Raw genomic sequence first — 19,308 nt, 5'->3', positions numbered from 1 at the left:
CATAAGACACTGCAGCAATGGAGGATGAAGAAACCCTGGGTAAGAAAGACCAGACTTGTCCAGAGCACAGTGAGAACACTGTTTCAGCGGAACAGAGGGTATGTACAAGAATGCAGTTGGAGGTAAGGGTTCCCCCAGCCCGTTTCTATAGAGTGTGTGTGTGTGTGTGTGTGTGTGTGTGTGTGTGTTGACATGCACAAATCACAGTACACATGTGTGAGGTCAGAGGGCAATTTGTGGCAGGTGATTCTCCTTCCACTGTTCAGAAGACAGGATAAATTAGGAGACTATTCTAATTATTCCATTAAGAAGCAGACACAATGATAACTGAAAGGAAGGAATAGATATAAGGAAAAATTGTAGCAATGAAATCTTCAGTGGTGTAATAACATTGAGTTTACATAATAGGGGAGTGTGACTAGAGATGCAAGAGTTGAGCCAGGCCAGGCAGAGACACCTGCAATGCCTGCTCTTGGGAAGTAAAGGAAGGAAGGAGAATTAGGAATTCAAGAGCATCTTTGGCTACATAGCAAGTTCAAGATCGTGACTACATGAGCTCCCATCTCAAAATCAGGTGGCCTAGAGAGATGCCTCATTGGTTAAGGGCACTGTCTGTTCTTCAGAGGACTCAGGCTCAGTGCCCAGGACATGGAGACTCAACCGTTTGTAACTCTAGTTCCAGGCTCTCCAGTCCTCTCTGTGGTTTCTTTGGGCACCGGGAAGATGTGGTGCAGAGATACACATGTGAGCCCTCACATAAAAACCCTACAGTCAGGCAAGATGGCACATGCCTCTAATCCAGCATGCAGGGGAACAAAGAAAGGTCTGTTCCGAGTTCGAGGCTACCTGGTATACAGAGCACGTTCTAGGCCAGCCAGGGCTACACAGACAAACACCCTGTCTTGAAAAACCAAAAATCAGTCAGTCAGTAATCTCTAAAAACAACAGCAAGAAGCCCTGGACTGTGAAGGGAATGTATTTTAGTATCAGACTATTCAGTTTGGGCACAGGTGGGAAATCCAGTGTAGATGTCTAATAGTCATTTAGAGGTATTTTATGTGTATCGTGTGAGTTGGGATTAGCTGGCACTGGAGTTACAGACAGTTGGGAGTCACTCTGTGGGTGCTGGGACCCAGAATTGAGTCCTTTGCAAGAACACTAAGCACTTTGAGCTATCAAGCCGTCTGTCCAGCCCCGGCAGTCGTTTCTTCCTGATTACTAAATAGCTTCTGGTGTTCAGGGCACCTGTTTAGGGCAGTAGGACTGTAGCAGTGAAGAAAGCATATGAAAGTCACTCGGCAAACCTTAGTGAACTGGAGTTGACGCTGCTTGGAGAGTAGGTGGGGAATAGAGGCAGAGGAGCACCCTGCAGACTTCTGTAGTGGGGCAGTGGGTATGGACAATAATGATAGTAGTGGGGCCACCGTCGTTGTTGGGCTGACTAGAAGACGTGGGAGAAGCTGAGTGCAATGGCCTCTGTCAGTAGTCTCAGGACTTGAGAGGCTAAAGAGGGAAGACTGAGGCCACCCTGTCTCAACCACCCCTCCCAGAAATGGGAAAGAAATGGAAAGGTTGTAATCCAGACTTGGACATGAGTGGGTAAGTGTGGTCATGTTCACTAACAGGAAAACTAGGGGGAAAGGTAGGCCAAAATGAGTGCAGGAGAAAAGCAAGGTGTGTGTGGCAGGAACTCTTTATTGAGCAGGAGAGGGGATGCAGTCCTTTGGATGGAAATTGGAGAAATGGACAATGGGCCATGTGGTCGTACACATGTGTGACCCCAGAACTGGGAGGTGGAGATGAGGAGCAGGAGTTGAAGTTCATTCTTTGACTATGCAATGATCTGGAGACCATTCTCAGTTACATGTGGGCCACCAAGATGACTCCGTGGTCATTCAGGACCCACATGGTGAAAAGAGAGAATCGGCTTTTCCCAGAAATTGTCCTCTACCCACCACGTGCCTTGGTGCATGCTTGTCTGCATGCATGTGTGTGCACATTGAATAGTAAATGCTTAAAATAGAGGCTGAGCCCGGTGGGGGCGGGGTGCATGCCATTAATCCCAGCACTAGAAGGCAGCCTGATCTTCAGAGGGCTCCAGGACAGCCACGGCTACACAGAGAAACCCTGTCTTGAGAAACCTAAATACATAAATTTTAAAAATAGAGGCTGAAAGGTGAGAAAGCAAAGCTTTTCTAGAACCAAGACATTGGGTTAGATCTCTTCAGATTCTCCTTGAAGGGAAGCTTGGCCTTCAAGGGAACTCTTGGGTCACAAATACTTGAGACCCAAGAAGTAAAATGCTTACTCAAAAAGAACATGACTTTTAAATCAGCAAGGAGCAACGTCGGGTAGGGCCAGCTCACGTGTGTGTGCATAGAAAGGGAAGAGAATATGAACTCATCAGGGCTTTCCCTGCTGGGCCCTTGTCAGCACTGGTTTCCCTACAGGATGTTTTCCTCAGTGTTGGGTTTTTGGTTGTACAGTTAAAATGACATCTATCTCATCTGTTAATGTGCCACCTACACTCCTCTGCCTCAGCAAGTTATTAGAAGGCCACACTAGACAGTAACTGAGGTGGTGCCGCCACATCCGCCTACAAGCAGGCCAGGAGCAGGAGGGAGGGGACACAGTCATCTTGGGAGATTTCTCTTGGTCTGAAACTCACCTCTCATCTTGGTTCTGACCTACAAACTGTTGTAAAGCTGAGATAGCTGTGGGGGAAACTCCCAAATACTAGCTGCCAGCTCCTGTTGGCCTTACCCTGACTTCTTGTCACCGCGTGCATGCACTCAGACGGCCTAAGATGCACTCACACATCTCTAAGATTTCAGGTGCCTTATTAGCTGAGTGTCCTGCCTGAATCCTTCCTCTAAGTGGTTAGTCTTCATTGCCAGTTTGACTGGATTTAAAACTGACCTAAGAGCATGTCTTGAGAGGATGAACGAGAAAGGGTACCCTGGGGTGGGTGGGTGGGTGGGTGGCACCATCCCATGGGCCACAGTCAATGAAAAAAGAAAAAAGGTGATCTGCTCGAGCAGCATAAACCAGCCACGTCCTGCTGCCACCAACATGGGCTCTTCTCCTGCCATGTGCATGGAAGCCTCGGCCCTTGAGTTACTGCTTGTCACAAAAGGAAGGACTATAGAAAACAGCACCCTATTCTTCATCTCTACCACACTGAGACTTGCTTTTCGTTGAAGCCACACCCAAATGTGTCTCCATAGTGCTGTGTGTGTGTCTGTGTGTGTCTGTCCCAGGCTGGCCTCAGAACTTCCCACGTGCTGGAATTACAGCCATGTGCTGCTGTGCCTGCCTTCTTCTAAACTATGGACCCTGCTAAGAGGGGAGGGGAAGGGAAAGGTGGGGTTAGCTCTGAGGAGTTACACATGGCTGTAAGTTTCTCTTTTGCCCTGATATTTACACCCACCCCACGATTCCTTCTCTTCCTTGCTTTCTTTCTCATTATCTCTGTGTTGGTGTAGAGGGCCCTGGGCACCCTTGGCAAGTGTTTTCCCACTGAGCTACATCCCCAGCCTGCAGTCACACTTCCACTGAACAGCTCTGGCCTGAGGCCAGGTCATAACTGGATGAGGGCAAGTCTGTAAGAACCTGGGGAGAGCTGCTGCCTACCAGTGGGCTGTGCCCAGTGAAGGGAGCCCACACCACATGATCCCTTGGTGTGACAAGTGAAAGCATTCTTGGGAAAGAATCATAGGAACTGACTTTGAGACCTGCCGGATGGAGCGCTCTAGCACCCTGTTTGACACTGCTGGTGCTCTTCACCTCAGGAACAGGTGAGAAGACAGCGGCTGGACAGGTGTACAGCTTCCTCTTTTCTGGCATTGTGACTCTGGGGAAAGGAGCTACCCTTCCAAGCATCTTCCCTGCCTATTGCTAATTACCTCCTGCCCATAGGGCTGCTGGAGAATAAGGAATGAACGCGAAGGGTCAGCACGGGACCACACGCACACAGCAATGGTAGTGTTAGCCAGCTCCTAGTGTCACCGGAAACAAGACCCCAACCTTCAGAGAGGCCTGCTGACCAGTACACTCCTGCAGGTCCTTCCGCTGTGCTTGACTCTGAACAGCATTCTAGAATCAAGCCCCCAAAGATGAGTGAAGTTATGAGCAAGGCTTGACCTTCCTCAAAGTTCTGTCTCTCTAACCCTAATCTCCTTCCCTCCCTCCCTCCCCCTCCCCAATGTGAACGCCCTACTCTCAACCTTCCAAGACTCATACTGGGTGCTTTTAAACTTCTTTCTTTATTTAGACAGAAAAGACCAACTTTTCAAAAGTAAAACTGAATAAATAAATAAGTAAAGCATAGAGTGTCAGAAATTGACTCCCCTTCTCGCCCACTACCATCCCACCCCCACCCGTGTTCTTTTCCCTAAAACTTCTTCCTAAAGAAAATGATCAGGTAATAAACCCCTTTAACCCCTCCCCACACCCTTCCTACCAAATACCCAATTACCCCCAAAGCAAAGGGAGAAATCAAGAGAGAGAAAAAAAGTCCAAGGGCAACATTGTCTAAACTCCCAGAAAGAGGGTGGCAGCGCCTGGCTGGTTGGGCTGGGTGAGGCCCTGGTGGTCCTGGTACTCACATGGAGGCCAGCAGAGACTGTAAACATTTTAGGGATTCAGGGAAGGTCTTTTCCTCATGAAAGGAGGGTCTCTGTGACTGGCTGGCAGAGAGGCAGCCCTCAGGGCTCCCCCACATCCTCCTTTGAGGGGGCTCTTGGGGGAGGCAATGAGTGTTAGGGATAGGAGCCTGGGATTTGGAGATATCCTACCTCTAGCTGAGGGTGGAGGGAGAAGTGAGAGCCAGCTTCTGAGAAGCCCCTACAGTGGGGAGGAGGCTGGGGTGAGAAAGCTTGGGAGAGCGGATGCCTGGCTGCCCTCAGGGGGGCACAGCTACTCCAGGCCCACTAAGGGGAGACAAGTGCGAACGAATGGTGGGTGCAGAGGCCCGACTCCGGAGCCCTAGCAGAAGGCAGATACCCCTGGGCCTCCAAGCCTATTCCTCGCTTCCTCACAAAGGCCAAAAGGGCACTGGGGAGGAAATAGGCTCTTGGAGCCAGGGAAGCAAAACCATGGCCCTTCAGAGAGGCAAGGTGGTGGGAGTGAGCCAGGTCCTGGACCCTTAGGGCCATGAAGCAGCTTTTGCCCCAGAGTCCAATCAAGGCCCAGGGCAGATGTGCAGAGAAGGCCAGGGCCAGTCATGGGAAGAGAGTGCCCTTCCTCTGGTATCTCCAGACCTGTGAAGAAAGGAAATCTGGGTGACGCACAGGGAAGATGGCTGATACTGGTCATGGGTTCCGGGAAGGGGGCGGGTGGTGGCAGGGAGGGATGGCACCTATGATGGGGCTACTTGAGAAAGGCAGGCCATCAGAAAGGCCATGTCCCAACAGAACCATCCGCTCACCTCCCCCATCCCTCCAGCTATGAGGGCATAGAGCAGGGAGAGAGAAATGGGGAAGAAAGGGTGGAACAAAACAGAAGCTGAAGCTATTAGGAAGAAACACCAGACAGAGCTAGAGGTGAGAGCGGCAAAGGAATGAGACAAACAGGCAAGCAGAGATAACTAGAAGGAAGGAGAAGATGGTGCACGGACAAGACAGACACCTGGAGAGGGGAGCATCCGCAGAGACTGGGGTGACCCAGGAGGGGCTTAGGGATGGAGTGACACCACTCCTAGCCCTAAGGTACTGTTCTCATTCCTTTTTGGAAAGGAACAAAGGAAGCAAGAGAAAAATGCACAGACCACAAACCACAGTCACCAACCACTGTTGACCAAGCACATCCCGCGAGCTGCCCCCGGCCCTGAGCCTGGGCTGGGGGGGCGCTTCCCTCCACAGCCCCTCCCCAGATAACAAACAATTGGCTCCAAAAGACAACACGCTCGTTCCATGCAACTTACAGGGGCCCGGAGCAGGGGTCCGGGATGGGGGCTTCAGCCGACAATGGACACGGACCCTGGGCTGGGGGCCCCCAGGGTGGGGGGAGTTAAGCAGCCAGGATTGGGGGGAAAGGGGAGAAACAGAAATGTGGGTATTGTTCTTGGGTTGTGATTTTTTTCAAGGCTTGGTCCAAAGGAGATTAAACAAATCAAAAGTAGCCAGGGTTCACAGCTCTGTGCCCCAAGTCTGAATGACAGCCTCACTGGGGTGGAGGGGCCCTACTCAGTACCAGGTAGGTGCTATCCCACTTTCTCCACTAAGCCAAGCCACGCCCACTCCCATCTGTATTGTGTTCTGCCCCAGCGTCCACTGCCCTGGGAAAATCACCTGCAGTTAGGGCAACAGGACCTGAGTGTCCCCACTTCTTGGGAGACAAGGTTTCCGAGCCAAGAGGCTCTGTGACCCTCCAGTTCTCTAAAGCAGCCTCCTGGCCCCCCCAAACCTACTTCACTAATTACATCCAACCCAAAGGAAAACCAGAAAAGAGAAAGACACAGACACACAGACACTGACCAGACAAACAAGACCAGATTCTGTGGAAAACTCTGGGAGCAGACACAGGTGTAGACTTGGCTCTCCCTGGGGTGGTGTGTTTGTGTGCACACGTGCTCACGCATGGGTGTGTGTGTGTGTGCGCGTGCACGCGCGCGCATGCGTGCTTGCAGGAGACACAAATGACTTAGTAGCTGAGGGAGTGGCCCAGATCCCACTTTCTTTTGCTCAGCATCATGGTGGGTCGGTAAATGGAAGAAGGGTGTGTGTGGGGGGTCACTTAAGGGGTCTGGCCCCAGTGTGTGTAGTCTGGAGATGAGGTCACAGGACAAAGCAGCACCCACCTGAAGCCCTTAGTAGGGCCTGTTTGCATCCTTAGGCCGCTTTAGCTGGACTTTGAGGCGCTTCATGCCAATCTGGAAGCCATTCATAGCCTGGATGGCAGCCTGGGCACTGGCCGGATTGTCGAAACTCACAAAGCCTGGGGTGAGAAGGGCATAAGGCCGGCCTGGCTCCACAGCGCTGTCCAGCCGTAGCGCCAGGGCTACTTGTTTGTTTCCCAGCACCACCCTGCTCCCTCCGAGTAACTCTAAAACCTAGAGACCTGCCTGACATACAGGAGGCAGTCAGAGAGAAGTGGTTTATGATAGGTTTAATGAGTAAATCCAGTCCAGCCATTCACAATCTAGGATGTGTTTGTGTGTGTGAACATAGGATCTCATGCTACTACACGTGTGTGTGCATGTATGCGTACATGTGTGTGATGTGGACATAGGATCTTGTGCCATTGCACGTGTGTGTATGATGTGGACATAGGATCTCATGCCACTACATGTGCTCAGTGTTCTGAGCTACTTCTCTAGCCCCAAGTTTGGTTCTTAAGGAGGAAGATGAAGCTATGATGTTTTTACAAGAGCCGGGCTTGGGTGGCAACTGTATGGGCTGGTGGGTGTGTCAGAGATGGTTCTTTTGTGGTCTTGTATAATCGGGCTTTCAAATGCTGAGCTCATTGAGACCCTAAATGCCTCCGAATGTGGCAAACTTTGTTCTAAGTTAGAGTTCAAACAAAAATGTCCATGGGGTCTTTTGGATCATCATGTTCTTACCAAAACATTTGCTCTGGTTGGTGGCCCGGTCAACAAAGACTTTGGCTGAGATGACGTGACCAAAAGGGACAAACATCTGGAGGATCTCTGAGTCCGTGAACTCCTGGGGCAGGTGGTAGATGAAGATGTTGCAGCCATCAGGGCCTGGGTGGCAGCAGAGATAGAAGGGATAGCTCAGAGACTGGGAAATGCAGACTGGACCATCAGAGGTGGGGGCGGGCTGCTGCAGAGAATAGCTGCCGATCCAGGCCCCCGGCAGTGTGGGACCGGGGTCCCCATTCCTTCCATCCTCACACATAAGGCCAGAGCTGAGTTTGGCGCAGAACCATCGGGAGTACCCAAGCCCACAACATGGGTGGTTCACAGCTATCAGGACCCTGCCCCTGGCTGGCACCTTCCCGTTGTTGCTGTTGCTGTTGTTGTTGTTGCTGCTGCTGCTGCTGCTGCTGTTGCTGAGGTGGTGGTGGGGGCTGCTGGGCGACCAGGGCTGGAGGCTGCGGGAACGCAGGTGCAACCAGGCTGTAGGCTGCAGGATAGGCTGCTAGGGTAGTGAAAACAGGAAAAGCAAATGGGGTTCCCCGACCTCTCACAGCCAGCCTTGTCTCCCTCTCCAGCCCAGTCCAGTGGACTCCACAGGACTGAGCGTGTCAGGGAAGGGGCTTCCTCGAATCAAGTCCCGGGGTGCTTCCTCAAGCATCCACTCTCACAGGCATAGCTTGTCAGGAAAGCCTGAGGGCGTGGTTGGCAGAGAGCATCGAAGGAGGCTTAGGTGTATAGTTTCTAGGTCTGCTTTCCTCACGCCGTCCCACCCCCCTGCTCATGCGCAGGCCCAGGCCTGCATCCTCACCTGTGTAGTGCTGCATTCCCGCATAGGCCTGCTGGAGAGGGTCCACGGGGGCAGCAGGGCTCTGAGCTGAAGGGAGCACCACAAGCCATGAGTGGGTCTGGGATGGGACATGATGGGAACCCCACCAGCGTTCCTCTCAGCCAACAGAGCCTCGAAGGGTAGGGGTGAGGGGTGAGATGAGAAGGGGAGATGCTTATGGCAGTAGGAAAAGGGAAAGAGCCCAGTGTCCGCAGACAGGTCTATGACTGACTACGGCCAAATCGCTCTACCTCTCAGTCTCAACTGCCCTAGCCAAGAACGCGAAGAATGCCAGGTAGAGTAGCACATGATATTAATCCCAGTACTTGGAAGGCAGAGGCAGGCGGATCTTTGTGAGTTCCAAGCTAACCTAGCCTACATAATGAATTCTGGGAAAGCCTGGGCCGCACAGAGAGACCCTGTCTCAAAAACACTAAGAACCCAAGGGGCACTCCTGCCCAGGAAGAGAGCAAGAAAAGCACCTTAAGCCCTGAGGTTGGAGAGGGAAGGTGTGTCATGGCTGCCAGCATGGGAATGGTGGCCAGGATGGCTGATGGAGCAAGGTGGGCAGGCAAAGAGCCGCACCTGGGTAAGGGTGAACCCCGTTGGGATACAGAGCATCAGGGGCAGGCTGCCCTGCGGGCTGGGTGGGCACCGGGCTGTAGCCGTTGACGCCCAAGGCAGCAGGGATGGCAGAGACAGGCGTGGCAGCAATGGCAGGAGGGGTGCTGGTTCCTAGGAAGGAGAAAATGATAGCGACAGAGCAGAGACAGGCACACAGATGCAGAGAACGAGCTGGCACACTGGGGGCAGGGTGGAGCAAGCGGCCCTTCTCTGACCCCAGCACCTCTTGGACCTGGTGGCTTCCCCCCCGCTCACAGCCACCATGCTATGTGCCTGGCTGTGTTTCTCCCTAGCCCTAGCTGCTCAGCATAGGCCTTACCTGAGGATGGAGTGATAGGGGTGGCGATGAGGCCATTGCCATTGATGGCAGCCATGTGCTGCATCTGTACGGCAGCCATGGTGGCCATAGGGCTGAGGTAGGCACTGTGAGCTGCTACCAGCGCTGCCTGCTGCTGCATCAGCTGTGGGATGGGGAGAGGAGAGTAGGACCAGGCCCCCAGCACTGCTGTCCTCCCTCCCGAGCCCTGCTTCGGTGTTTTGGGGATGGAGGGGGCGGGGCATGCTTACGGCCTGGGTGTAGGCGCTGTAGGCTCCAAACTGGAGGGCAATAGGGCTGAACATGCCCAGTTGGGTAGCCACCTGCTGCATTCGGCGGAGACCTCGCTCCTTCTCTGTGTCAGCAAACTTTACCACCAGGCTGGATGAGGCACCCTGGGCATGGGCCCATGTGTCACAGGCAGAGTCAACGCCTGCTCCCTAGGGCCTCAGCACCTGGTCGTAGGCCTCTTTGGGAGCACAGCCGTCACAATGCCCAGTCCAAATGGGATCCTAATCCCACTGTCTCCCTACACTGGGTTTGTAAAAGGCTAGATAGAATTGAGGAGTGTAAAGTTAAATGCTCAGACTGGACGGGTCTGTGGGGATGAAGAGGACAGCGCCCACAGTGGATCAGCGGTGGGGGTTACTCTACCAGCTGTGCCATCCCCTGCCGAGACTCCAGCCCCACACCCCAGGTCTCGTGGAGCTCGGTGATGCCTCTCCACACTTTCATGCTAGCCTGAGCCAAATCAAATTTCAATTGGGATGTTTGCAAGGATTGTCACAGAGTCCTAGACTCTCTGAGCTGAAGGGCCCAGGGTTCAGTTCTATCAGATGCTGAGTCCTCTTCCTGTCTGATGCCCACCCTGCCTCTGCTAGAGAGCTTTGAGTTGTGGGAAGCCCCACATCTTTTGGAAGCACCTAGTTAGGTTCCGGCTAGCACTCAAGTGACCCAAGGCTAACATTCAGAAGCAGCAGTATCAGTGTGTGCTGGGCAGGTGGGGCCTCTAAGCAAGGCTGACACCCCAGGGAGCGAGGTGGGGGGCAGGGGAGGGTAGAGAAGAGATGGGAGATAAGACTGAGAAACAGAGGAGGCTGGAGGAGAGTAAGAGAATTTGGACTGGAGATGAGTAGGTATAGGAGGTAATATTTAATTCATTGATTCTTTTGCAAAAACTTAAAAATAATAAATCAGAAGTCCTATCTTAAATAGAATTTTGCTCTATGCTAGGGCCTGGTGGGTGGGGAGTGGGGCTCACCGGCAGGGTCCGGCTGCTGTGAAGGGTGTTGATGGCTGCCTGGGCCTCGGCATGAGTCTGGAACTTCACGAAGGCACAGCCTGGGGTGAACGAACATTGGGGTGAAGAAGAGGGTAAATGCCTACCTCTGGGCGTACCTCACGTGAGGGCGTCCTCTGGGGTTCCGTGGACAAGGGGAGCCGTGGGAGGGCTACCTTTGCTGGTCCCATCTGGCCCCCGAAGCACAGTGCACTCGTCTATGGTCCCAAATGGTTCAAACATCTTCCGGACGTCCTCATCTGTCTGCTGCTTTCCTAGCATCCCCACAAAGAGCTTCCGGTCTTCTGGGGGCGGGGCATGGGAGGGGAGTAATGTTCAGACCCCCTGACCACTCTCCTAGCCTTTCACCTTCTATGTGTACCTGTTGCTCCTAACAAGACTTCCCCCGTCTTGGGGGACAATATCTCTAGGTGTAAAGGAGTGATAGCTGAAAATTAGAATTTAGTAATGAGCAGTACTCTCATCTCAGGTCAAGAAAGGAGGACTTGAACCTTGGCCTCATTTTTGTCATCTTTGCGAAGGGGTCAGATTTCACCTACTACCACACACTCGCCCATCCCTAACCCCAGCCTGAGACAGTTCTCCAGTACCATCAGCCTTCCTTCCTTAGGAAGGGCCACCCTTCATCTCTCTCAAACCCTGGGCCTGGGGGTAAGAGGAAAGGGGCTGAATCCAAAGTTGTAGAACCTACCTCCTCGACTCTCGCTGTCGGCCGGCTTGACCTGGATCGGCCTGTTCATCTATCGGAGAGAAAAGAAGGAAGCTGGCAGGACCTCCTTGGAACATCCAAGAGCCCTCCCCAGCTGAGATGGCCAGAGACTGACAGGAACAAAGTTGCCTCAACCCTCTAAGATGATGGGAAGGAAAGGGCAGGGTTTGTCTAGGATTCAGACCTGAAAGGATTAAAGGTACTGAGGAGAGGGGATGTGTTGGAAGATGCTCAGAGGGCGCAGCTCTGGGCTCAGGTTGGCCTCAGAAGGCCTGGGCCACCACCCATAGGTGTTGCTCTCTTAGGTGAGAAATACCGGTCCATAGGACCCAGCTCTGAAGTCAGAGCTCAGCCAAGGGCCTGGTCAACCAGAGCTGCCCCCATCTGCAAAGTGGAGCAGACAGGGGCTATCCCATGGAGAACCCCCAAGGAAGGATGAGGGAGACCCCCACAGAGGCCTAGAATTCCTTCTAACCACTGGAGGTGTGTCTGCCTCTCTGCTCCCCTACACCCCTTGACCCCAGGGGGAAGGCCCTCGGGCAGCACAAAGGGAGCAGATGCCCAGTCTCCGTGGCAACGGGAGAATGCGCACCATGGCAACCGCCCACTCAGCCTGATTTATCCGTCCCCGTCGCCCTAGCGACCGTGGTGATGTCATCACTTCTGCTTCTCCACACACACCCAAAGAAGGACTGGAGGGGGGGTGGGAACAGGGTATGCTGGGGGTGGAGGATTGGGGAGGGGTTGGGAGGTGGGGGAGGGGCCCAGGAAAGCTTCCTGGTCCTGGAGGGAGGGAGGTGAGTGGAGTGAGCCCTGCAGGGACCACACTGCTCAGTCTCCTGCTTTCTCCTCCAGAACCAATCCATGGTCAGAAGAGCTGAGAAAGCGCTGACGGAGCGGAGGCTCTGTGCTCCCTTTAATCTTCCCTGGCTCCCTGGTACCCCAGAGCGCTACCTTCTCCCCGACACCCACAGTACCACCCTTTGTTCAGTGCGGGTAGAAAAATTCCTACTTCTATTCCCCGTGTCTTGTTTGGTGAGTGGACTTGGGAAACTCCCACAGGTTGATTTCCTTAACCAAGGTCGCGAGCGTGGTAGCTGCTGGGAAGCGAAAGCGTTCAGGATTCAGCGCTGAATTTCTGTCACTAGTGAGGACTTTGACTGCTAGGGTCACACCCGGTACCCTCACTCATGTGGTGGTGGGACAGTCTTAACTCCAGAGACCGACAGTCTGCTAAGAGTGAGGCTAAGGGTAGGCTAACGAAAATCATTTAACGAGGAGACCTAGATCCTAGGAGGCTTGCCTTTCGCTAGGAGCCATGGCTAAGTCATTTCTCTCCCCTGGGCTTCAACTTCCTCAAGAAGACAGACCAGGCATTCTGTAGCCAGGTGCTCCTTACCTTTGGTCCTCTAGCATTTGGAGACCTTGAGTGATTGGAATTAACAAGGAGAAATACAAAAATACAGCTCCTGGCTGGACTCTGCCAGCCAGGTGTTCAGATCAAACCTAAGACTCATCTTCAATGATATTCCTGCCCCAGCCTCCCTCCCCCAAATCTCTGGGTCTATGAGCAGCTGGTGGGGGGTGGGAGGGTCACAATCTCATAAATCCTCCTGCCAATCTGCCCTCCCCCCCCCAGATTTTACCTCCTACCAATCTGGGATTATCCCATCTGAGACTCAATCTCCTCAGGAGAGAGAAAGAGAGAGAGAGAGAGAGAGAGAGAGAGAGAGAACACATATAGGGGAGGTCTGTGGGCTAGAGACTTATGGTCAGTTACCTCTTCTGTACTGTAACCAAAACAGGAGATTCTCTCCCAGGCCCCACAGCAGCTACTTCACATCCCCCCTCAAGATGTGGAGACAGTCCAGTCAGGGCCACAGCATGGACATTCTTACGATTGGTACTAGGCCCTTTCCGACAAGTCTCCAGGGAAGTTGCTGTTCTCTCAGAGATTGAGAACCTGGGAGAGGAATGATGTCGTGCCTGCCCAGGCTTCCAGCACGAAAATAGCACGTCAGTAAATACCCATGGCTGGTGTCCATCCTCGCAGAGATTACCCCGCAGACCACAGTGTGGACAACCCCCCCACAACACCCTCACAGAGCACTCCCAATGCACATTCCCAGTCCCACTCCTTCCTGGCCTGGCACTTCCTGCGGGAAGCTCAGTTTTGTTAGCTTGCCTGGGCACACCTGCCCCCTCCCCTGAGTCCAGCTGCGCTGTGTTTACTCGGCAACCAGGCAGGCGCCTTTCCCTAGTTACCACCCACCAGGTGATAAGCCCTCCCAAGGGCCTCCCAAAGAAAAAGGGGCTATTGACACTCCAGCCAAGGTGCTCTGAGCTGCTTTTCCTAACAGAAGCACTGTTCAGTCCATCCCTCTCATAAACAGTCAAGTTCCCACCTCCAAAAAGAGCTCGCTCTTCCTCAAAATCTAATTGTCTTGAGGGTGCAGACCAGGAGCCCTGCCACTCTGGGCTCCACAGTTCCTGGTGCCCTGAGCCCACCCTCCCGGCCTCAAGCTGATGGGAATGCCTACATCTCCAGAGTGGGAGTTTGATCCAGAACCGACAGGAAAGAATCAGCCAGGCAGAGGCAACCCACAAGCAACTTCCAAGAGGCCACACCCTGCTCAGAATGGATCCAGAAACCTGGGACAGAGCCACCCTGGGAACTCTTCCTGGAGAGAAGAGAGAACAGGACTCAACAGCCACAGACGTGCCTGAAACATCTCAATATGGTAGTGCCTTCTAGATTCTGGGCGACGAAGACGGGGAGCAGGAAGCAGGTTAAAGTGTCCTCGTTAAAATAGACTTTGCAGGAGGACTTGGAGACAGGAACAAAAAGTTACTAACAGAACTGTGTATTGTCTGACACCATGTACACACACACACACACACACACACACACACACACACACACACCTGATGGGGCAAATGGCAGGATGAGTTTTCTCCAGGTGTCTGTTCCCTTGACTGCCCCGTGCCAGCTTTCTCAACCCCTTAGCATGTGATTCTCCTGGAAGAACCGAACCCCTCATTTCCTATTAGAAACTCTATCAGTCCCTCTGGATTCTGTCAACTGTGGCAAAGGCCACCGTGGGAACTTCGTGTCACCTGGGAGGTCTGGAGCAAAGCGAGAGGAGCATTCTTGGCAGGGGCCTTCACCCACTCCCATGCCCAGCCCACTGTGATTTCAGGAAAGGCAGGGGGTGTCTTATCCAAGACAGAGTTTTGCTTGAGCTTCAGAGGCAATGGGAGGGGACCAGATACAGGGGAGCTATCCCTAGCTGGTACTCTGCCTTTGGGGCACCTGCCTGGCCCAAACTGTGTCATTCATCCAAGTCCCTTCTCTGGCCTTTTTTGGGCTCCTTCCGCGACCCTCCAGTTCCTGCAGGAGCTCTGAAATGAGGAACAGGAAACTCACAGCAGTGGAGGTAAAAACTGATTTGTGGGGGCCCTCCAGAGAGGAAAAGAAGGGAAAGTTGGAACTCAGCAGTTCGCATGTACCCCTCACCTGGCCTTTAAGGTGCTCATTTGCACATGCGTATGAACATGCTCTCTCTCTCTCTCTCTCTCTCTCTCTCTCTCTCTCTCTCTCTCTCTCTCTCGATCCCTTGGCCTGCTGGCTAGCATGCACCTAGCATGAACCAACCCTCCACTCTGGGCAGTGGCAGTTCCTGTTGGTTGGGATAAAATGGTGGGGAGGGCTAGAGGTGACCTCCAGAGAGTTTGAAGTCAGGGGAGGAGTAGTTCTATTTTCTATATCCCCACCCCATCTGTTTTGTTTTCTTTCAGGATGGTCAGTCAGTACCATGTTCTGTCCCACGTGGGGAAGGCGTGGAGGCTATGACAGATATGTCTCCAACCCCCAGACAGTGCTGAGCCAAGGTTTGCCGTGGGCAATGAGGCTTCAGGAAAGGCTACCTGGTACAGTCTGAGAGCCAAGAGAAGCAGAGAGACGGGCAAAGGGGCTTGGGGAGGAGGGGAAGCTTCTAGAGGTTACCAGCCCAGGCTGGTAGGAGGCTGGCTCAAGAGACAAAGAAATGTAACTTTGCAAGAGGGAAGCCACCTCAGAGTCACCTCTGCTTCCCCATCCTCCCAGGGCACTTGGTCTTTCAAGCTCACAGCAGCTCTCCCCTTGCCTGCTGTCCCCAAACTCATTTGTCCGCCTCAGACCCTGCTCCACTTTGATGCCCTGTGGCTCTGTTTGGATTTCTTCCTGGGAGACAGGAAGGGAGCCTGCGTGGTCTCAGAAGCCCAGCTGCCTGTTCTCAGGGAAGCACCCCTCCCCCCCTCACAGCCACCCAGCCTGCCTTATCCAGTACCACAAAAGAGTGCCTGGGCATCTCGCGCTCCCTCTGACACAGGTGTCCAGTCTACTGTGCAAGCCTCCCATTCAGCTAGGTCCTCCCTCTAGCGTGGCCTGGGGACAGAATGAGGAGTGGGGGAGGGGCGGCACGCACCCCTCAGAAAAGGTCCCATCTACTCCAGGAATCCTTCTTTTCCACACATCTACAGAAGGGAAGGATGCTAGAAGGGTTTCCCACTGAGGACAAGAGGTGGAAAACAGCTCAGTGTCCTGGGAGGGCTGTGGGTGCCCTGCCACTCTTGAGACTCTTCTCAGCCCCCTGACCCTGCAGAGCGCAGAACTCACCCCTGGGAGAGTCTTCTGTTCGTGCAGGGCACTCTGGGCCTTCAGGGCTGAATCGCGGGCACAGTATGTCAGGAAGGCACATCCTGAGGAGACACAGGTGGAGAGGCAGGGTTGGGGTGAGTCCCCAGTTTCCCCTTCCTAGGGTTTCCCCAGGAGACTGAGGATGGGGAAGGCGTTTCCCCTTCTTGCCATCTCTGCCAGCTGGGTTGGGGAGGCATCCCAGAGGGATAAAAATTATACCCTTTTTCTGGAGCAGAGACCTGAGGTGAGGGACACAGGAGGGAGAGCATTTGATGTGTTGAGAGATGGGACTGGGTCAGGAAGAGCTGTGATTTCCAAGCAGGTAGGGCAATGTGGGGCGCTCTCTCTCTCTCTCTCTCTCTCTCTCTCTCTCTCTCTCTCTCTTCTCTCTCTCCCTCTCCCCCTTTCTCCTCCTTTTTCCTCTCTCTCCCCTTCTTCCCTCCATCTTGGTCATCATCACCCTCTCCTCTTCCATTTCCCCTACTTCTCAGGTCTCCTAGACTCCACCAGAGGCAGGTGCAGGCTGTGCATGGAGAAGGAAGAGGAAAAGCAGCAGCCGGAAGTGCTTTTTCTGAGCCCAGAGAGCGGGGAGGTGGTGTGGCCAGGGTTCCCAGCATATCTGGAGCTCTCCAAGTGCTGATCCCAGGCCAGCCCAGTTTAGCAGTGCAGCTCTTGGAGAGCCCTGAGGAGCATTTTCCTAGTAACTTCCTAAGTCCTACAAACCTTGTCCAGTCTCTCTTCCCCATGTCCCTCTCCTCTGCTCGTCACTTTCGTCCTGGGCTGCCCTGGCTTGGCTGTACCCTACTCTTTCTAGGTTGAACACCTGGCCGGCCGTTCCAACATCATCTGGGGCTACTCACATTGTCAATATTGGTCCTCTCTCCTCAAACTTGTCCCTCTGGTCCTTCTGGAGTTTCTCCCATGCCATCAGCACCCTTCTCCATCTCTAAGTACAGTTCTCCTTAGTTTTCCACCCCAAAGTCCCTGTCACTCAACTGAGTTCTCATTCAACTCCTCCATCCAGTCCCCAGCCCCTGAACTCTGCTTCCAAATCATTCCTTCCCAGCCATTCCATCCCTCCGGTTTCCTCCATCCTTGCTGCCTCCTCTCCAGCTTGGCCTGACCCCTCACCCTTGTGCAGCCCGGTGTACTTGTCCTTGATGACAGTCAGCTCGAAGATCCGACCAAACTGCTCGAAGATGGGCTTCAGGTCCTTTTCCTCCAGATGCCTCGGGATCTGCCCCACAAACAGCTTGATGGCATCCGGCTCCTTCATTGGGGCGGCCCAGGAGGAGGGGCCAGGGGGGAGCAGGGAGAGGCCCAAAGACAAGGGAAGCTGCCCAACAAGGAGGCAGGTGGTGGGGCCCAGGGGCCCAGCAGGGCCGGCTTTCCCTTTGGCCCCCAACCACAGTGCTGATCAGAGGAGGGCTCTTCACACAAAGGAGGCCTGGGGAGTTGAGGGCTAGGGGTCAGGGGTCTAGGCAGATACTGTCAGGCCACCAGGGGGCATAGCCCAAACAAATGATCTCCCTCCCAGATCTGGCAAATATCCCAGGATGGGGGGTCAGGGCAGCTAAGCCCTGGGGCGTTTGGGTCGGAACAGGAGTGCTGGAGCGCAGAGGGCAGGAGTAAAGGCACAAATGCCACAAGAGAGGAGGAAAGAGTAAGAGGAGGGCGATCGGAAGGAGGCTGAGAGGCTAGGGGCCTGATATGGTTGCCAGCGGCGTCATGAGGGGTCCCTGCTCCTGATGTGGGGGAGGTGACTCTCTCGTTGGCTTCCTAGGGAGGACACCTCCCTTGTGGCTGATCCTTCTGCTGGGTCCGAAGATCCCTGATGCCAAATACTTGATCTCTGATGGCGGCAGGGTTCCGGGGGTCCCTTCTGCCCTGCCCCCTTCAGGTTCTCCCTCGACCCCCCTCCCACCCCCACCCTGGATGGTCCCCCAGCCTGGACCGCTGCCGGCTACTTCCGACACTAGGGCTGCCTTCTTTCCCAGTCACCTGGGTCCCGGAGCTCTGCTCTCCGGCCGTGCTCTCCTCAACAAAAACCTCCCCCCCCCTCCCCACTCTCCTCCCCACTCCCACCTCCTTTCCCCTGACATCAGTGATGTCAGTCTCAGGGGTAGAATACAAATTCTCTACTCTGGAGAGAGACGCACAACCCAGGCAAGAGCCACTCCCTCTTTCTATCTCTATCCTCCCTGACTCCCTTTCCACCCTAGAAGAGCAGCTGGTCTTGTTAACAACCCTTCCCCCATTTTACTCCCCAATCAGGAATTGGGCAATACACTACGATGGAGAATTTATAGAGGAGCCCTAAGGTGGGGTCCATTGTTCCGGGGGCTGGAGCTGTCCCCGGTGCTGGAAGAGGAAGAGAAGACCCAGGGGATGGAAGCTGGGGGTGGGGAGCAGAGGGGAGTCTGGTGTTTGGGGAGCCTGAGAATGAGGAATCAAGGAAGAGAAACGGAGGAGAACAGGCAGCAGGTTGAGGGGCAGAAAGGGAGGTGTAGATGAAGAAGCAGTCACAGGGTTAGGGGGGAAAGAGCAAAAGTGAGGCAGAGAGGAAAATGCAAAGGGTGTGGGGAAAGAGAGCTAGTGGAAGTGAGTGCAGAAAGAGGGCTGCATAATTTTCCCCGAAAAGAAAGCAAGGGGAACTATAGCAGTCTGGCATTTGGAGACACCCCCTTCTCTCTGGGGGGTTTGTGTGTATAAGTGTATGGGCAGGGAGCCCAGCTGCTGGCAGCCCTCACTTGGAAGAAGTCTCTTGAAGACCAAGATTCCCTTTAATTCGGCATCCCACTGCTCAGAGTCTGGTGTGGTGTCTTGCTCATACATAGTAGGTGCTTAACAAACACTTCATGCAAAGAACCTGTGATGTGGAGAGTCCTGATTCCTTCTATGGGAACACGCACAGCTGCCAGGCTCCCTTGGGGGCCAATACCCAGTTACTCCTTCCTTTGCTTGGCGGCAGATGAGAGGAGCCAAAAAACGTATTTAGGGACCATTATTCCCCTCCGCCCCCAAATGAAACCAATTATACTTCAAAACCTGATCATGTGTTCCATGACCCAGAGGAAGGTTGGCCCTCTCTGTTCAAGCACGGTGCCTGCTCAGTACAGGGTGGGTCTGGGGACATCAGCTCTCAGTGGTAGCGGTCCAGGCTCACCATCCCCACTTCACTGGCAGCTTCTGTAGACCTCCCTGCTTCCTGCTCTTCTTACTCTATTCCTCTACCCAGGGTGGAGCTGATGTCTC

General features: G+C 53.9%; 1 protein-coding gene across 7 annotated transcripts; it reads right to left on the bottom strand.

Moving 5' to 3' along the window:
- Nucleotides 1–4,246: 4,246 nt before the first annotated feature.
- Nucleotides 4,247–18,126, bottom strand: LOC121438040 (CUGBP Elav-like family member 3). 7 transcript variants are annotated; one of them, XM_041638229.1, is made up of 14 exons: nt 18,055–18,126; nt 17,185–17,884; nt 16,033–16,115; nt 11,358–11,406; nt 10,822–10,950; nt 10,628–10,707; nt 9,618–9,761; nt 9,370–9,511; nt 9,012–9,161; nt 8,409–8,474; nt 7,956–8,102; nt 7,562–7,705; nt 6,800–6,936; nt 4,247–5,261 (listed from the first exon to the last, which is right to left on the bottom strand). In XM_041638229.1, exons 2-13 carry the CDS (start codon nt 17,327–17,329, stop codon nt 6,809–6,811), a joined length of 1,407 nt encoding a protein of 468 aa, XP_041494163.1. In that variant the 5' UTR covers nt 17,330–17,884; nt 18,055–18,126; the 3' UTR covers nt 4,247–5,261; nt 6,800–6,808. The 7 variants fall into 7 exon arrangements, with proteins under 7 accessions (XP_041494163.1, XP_041494169.1, XP_041494164.1 ...); XM_041638235.1 differs by having other exon boundaries at nt 17,185–17,290; nt 18,055–18,103; XM_041638230.1 differs by lacking the exon at nt 18,055–18,126 and having other exon boundaries at nt 7,956–8,099; nt 17,185–18,033.
- Nucleotides 18,127–19,308: the final 1,182 nt, after the last annotated feature.

This window comes from Microtus oregoni, unplaced genomic scaffold, assembly GCF_018167655.1.
Source record: "Microtus oregoni isolate MIOR12 unplaced genomic scaffold, Mior012 000054F_ref0000373, whole genome shotgun sequence".
Lineage (NCBI taxonomy): Eukaryota > Metazoa > Chordata > Mammalia > Rodentia > Cricetidae > Microtus > Microtus oregoni.
Note: the sequence above shows the minus strand (reverse complement) of the source record. Positions and strands in the feature narration are given on the sequence as shown.

Bases quoted from the DNA above. Each gene is read 5' to 3' on its own strand.
- LOC121438040 (XM_041638229.1), bottom strand. From the start codon at position 17,329: ATGAAGGAGCCGGATGCCATCAAGCTGTTTGTGGGGCAGATCCCGAGG. The intron at 9,762-10,627 runs GTGAGCCCCACT...GCCCATGCCCAG, and splicing joins ACAGCAGCCGGACCCTGCCG to GGTGCCTCATCCAGCCTGGT. The intron at 8,475-9,011 runs GTGCGGCTCTTT...TGCTCCCTTCAG, and splicing joins CGGGGTTCACCCTTACCCAG to CTCAGAGCCCTGCTGCCCCC.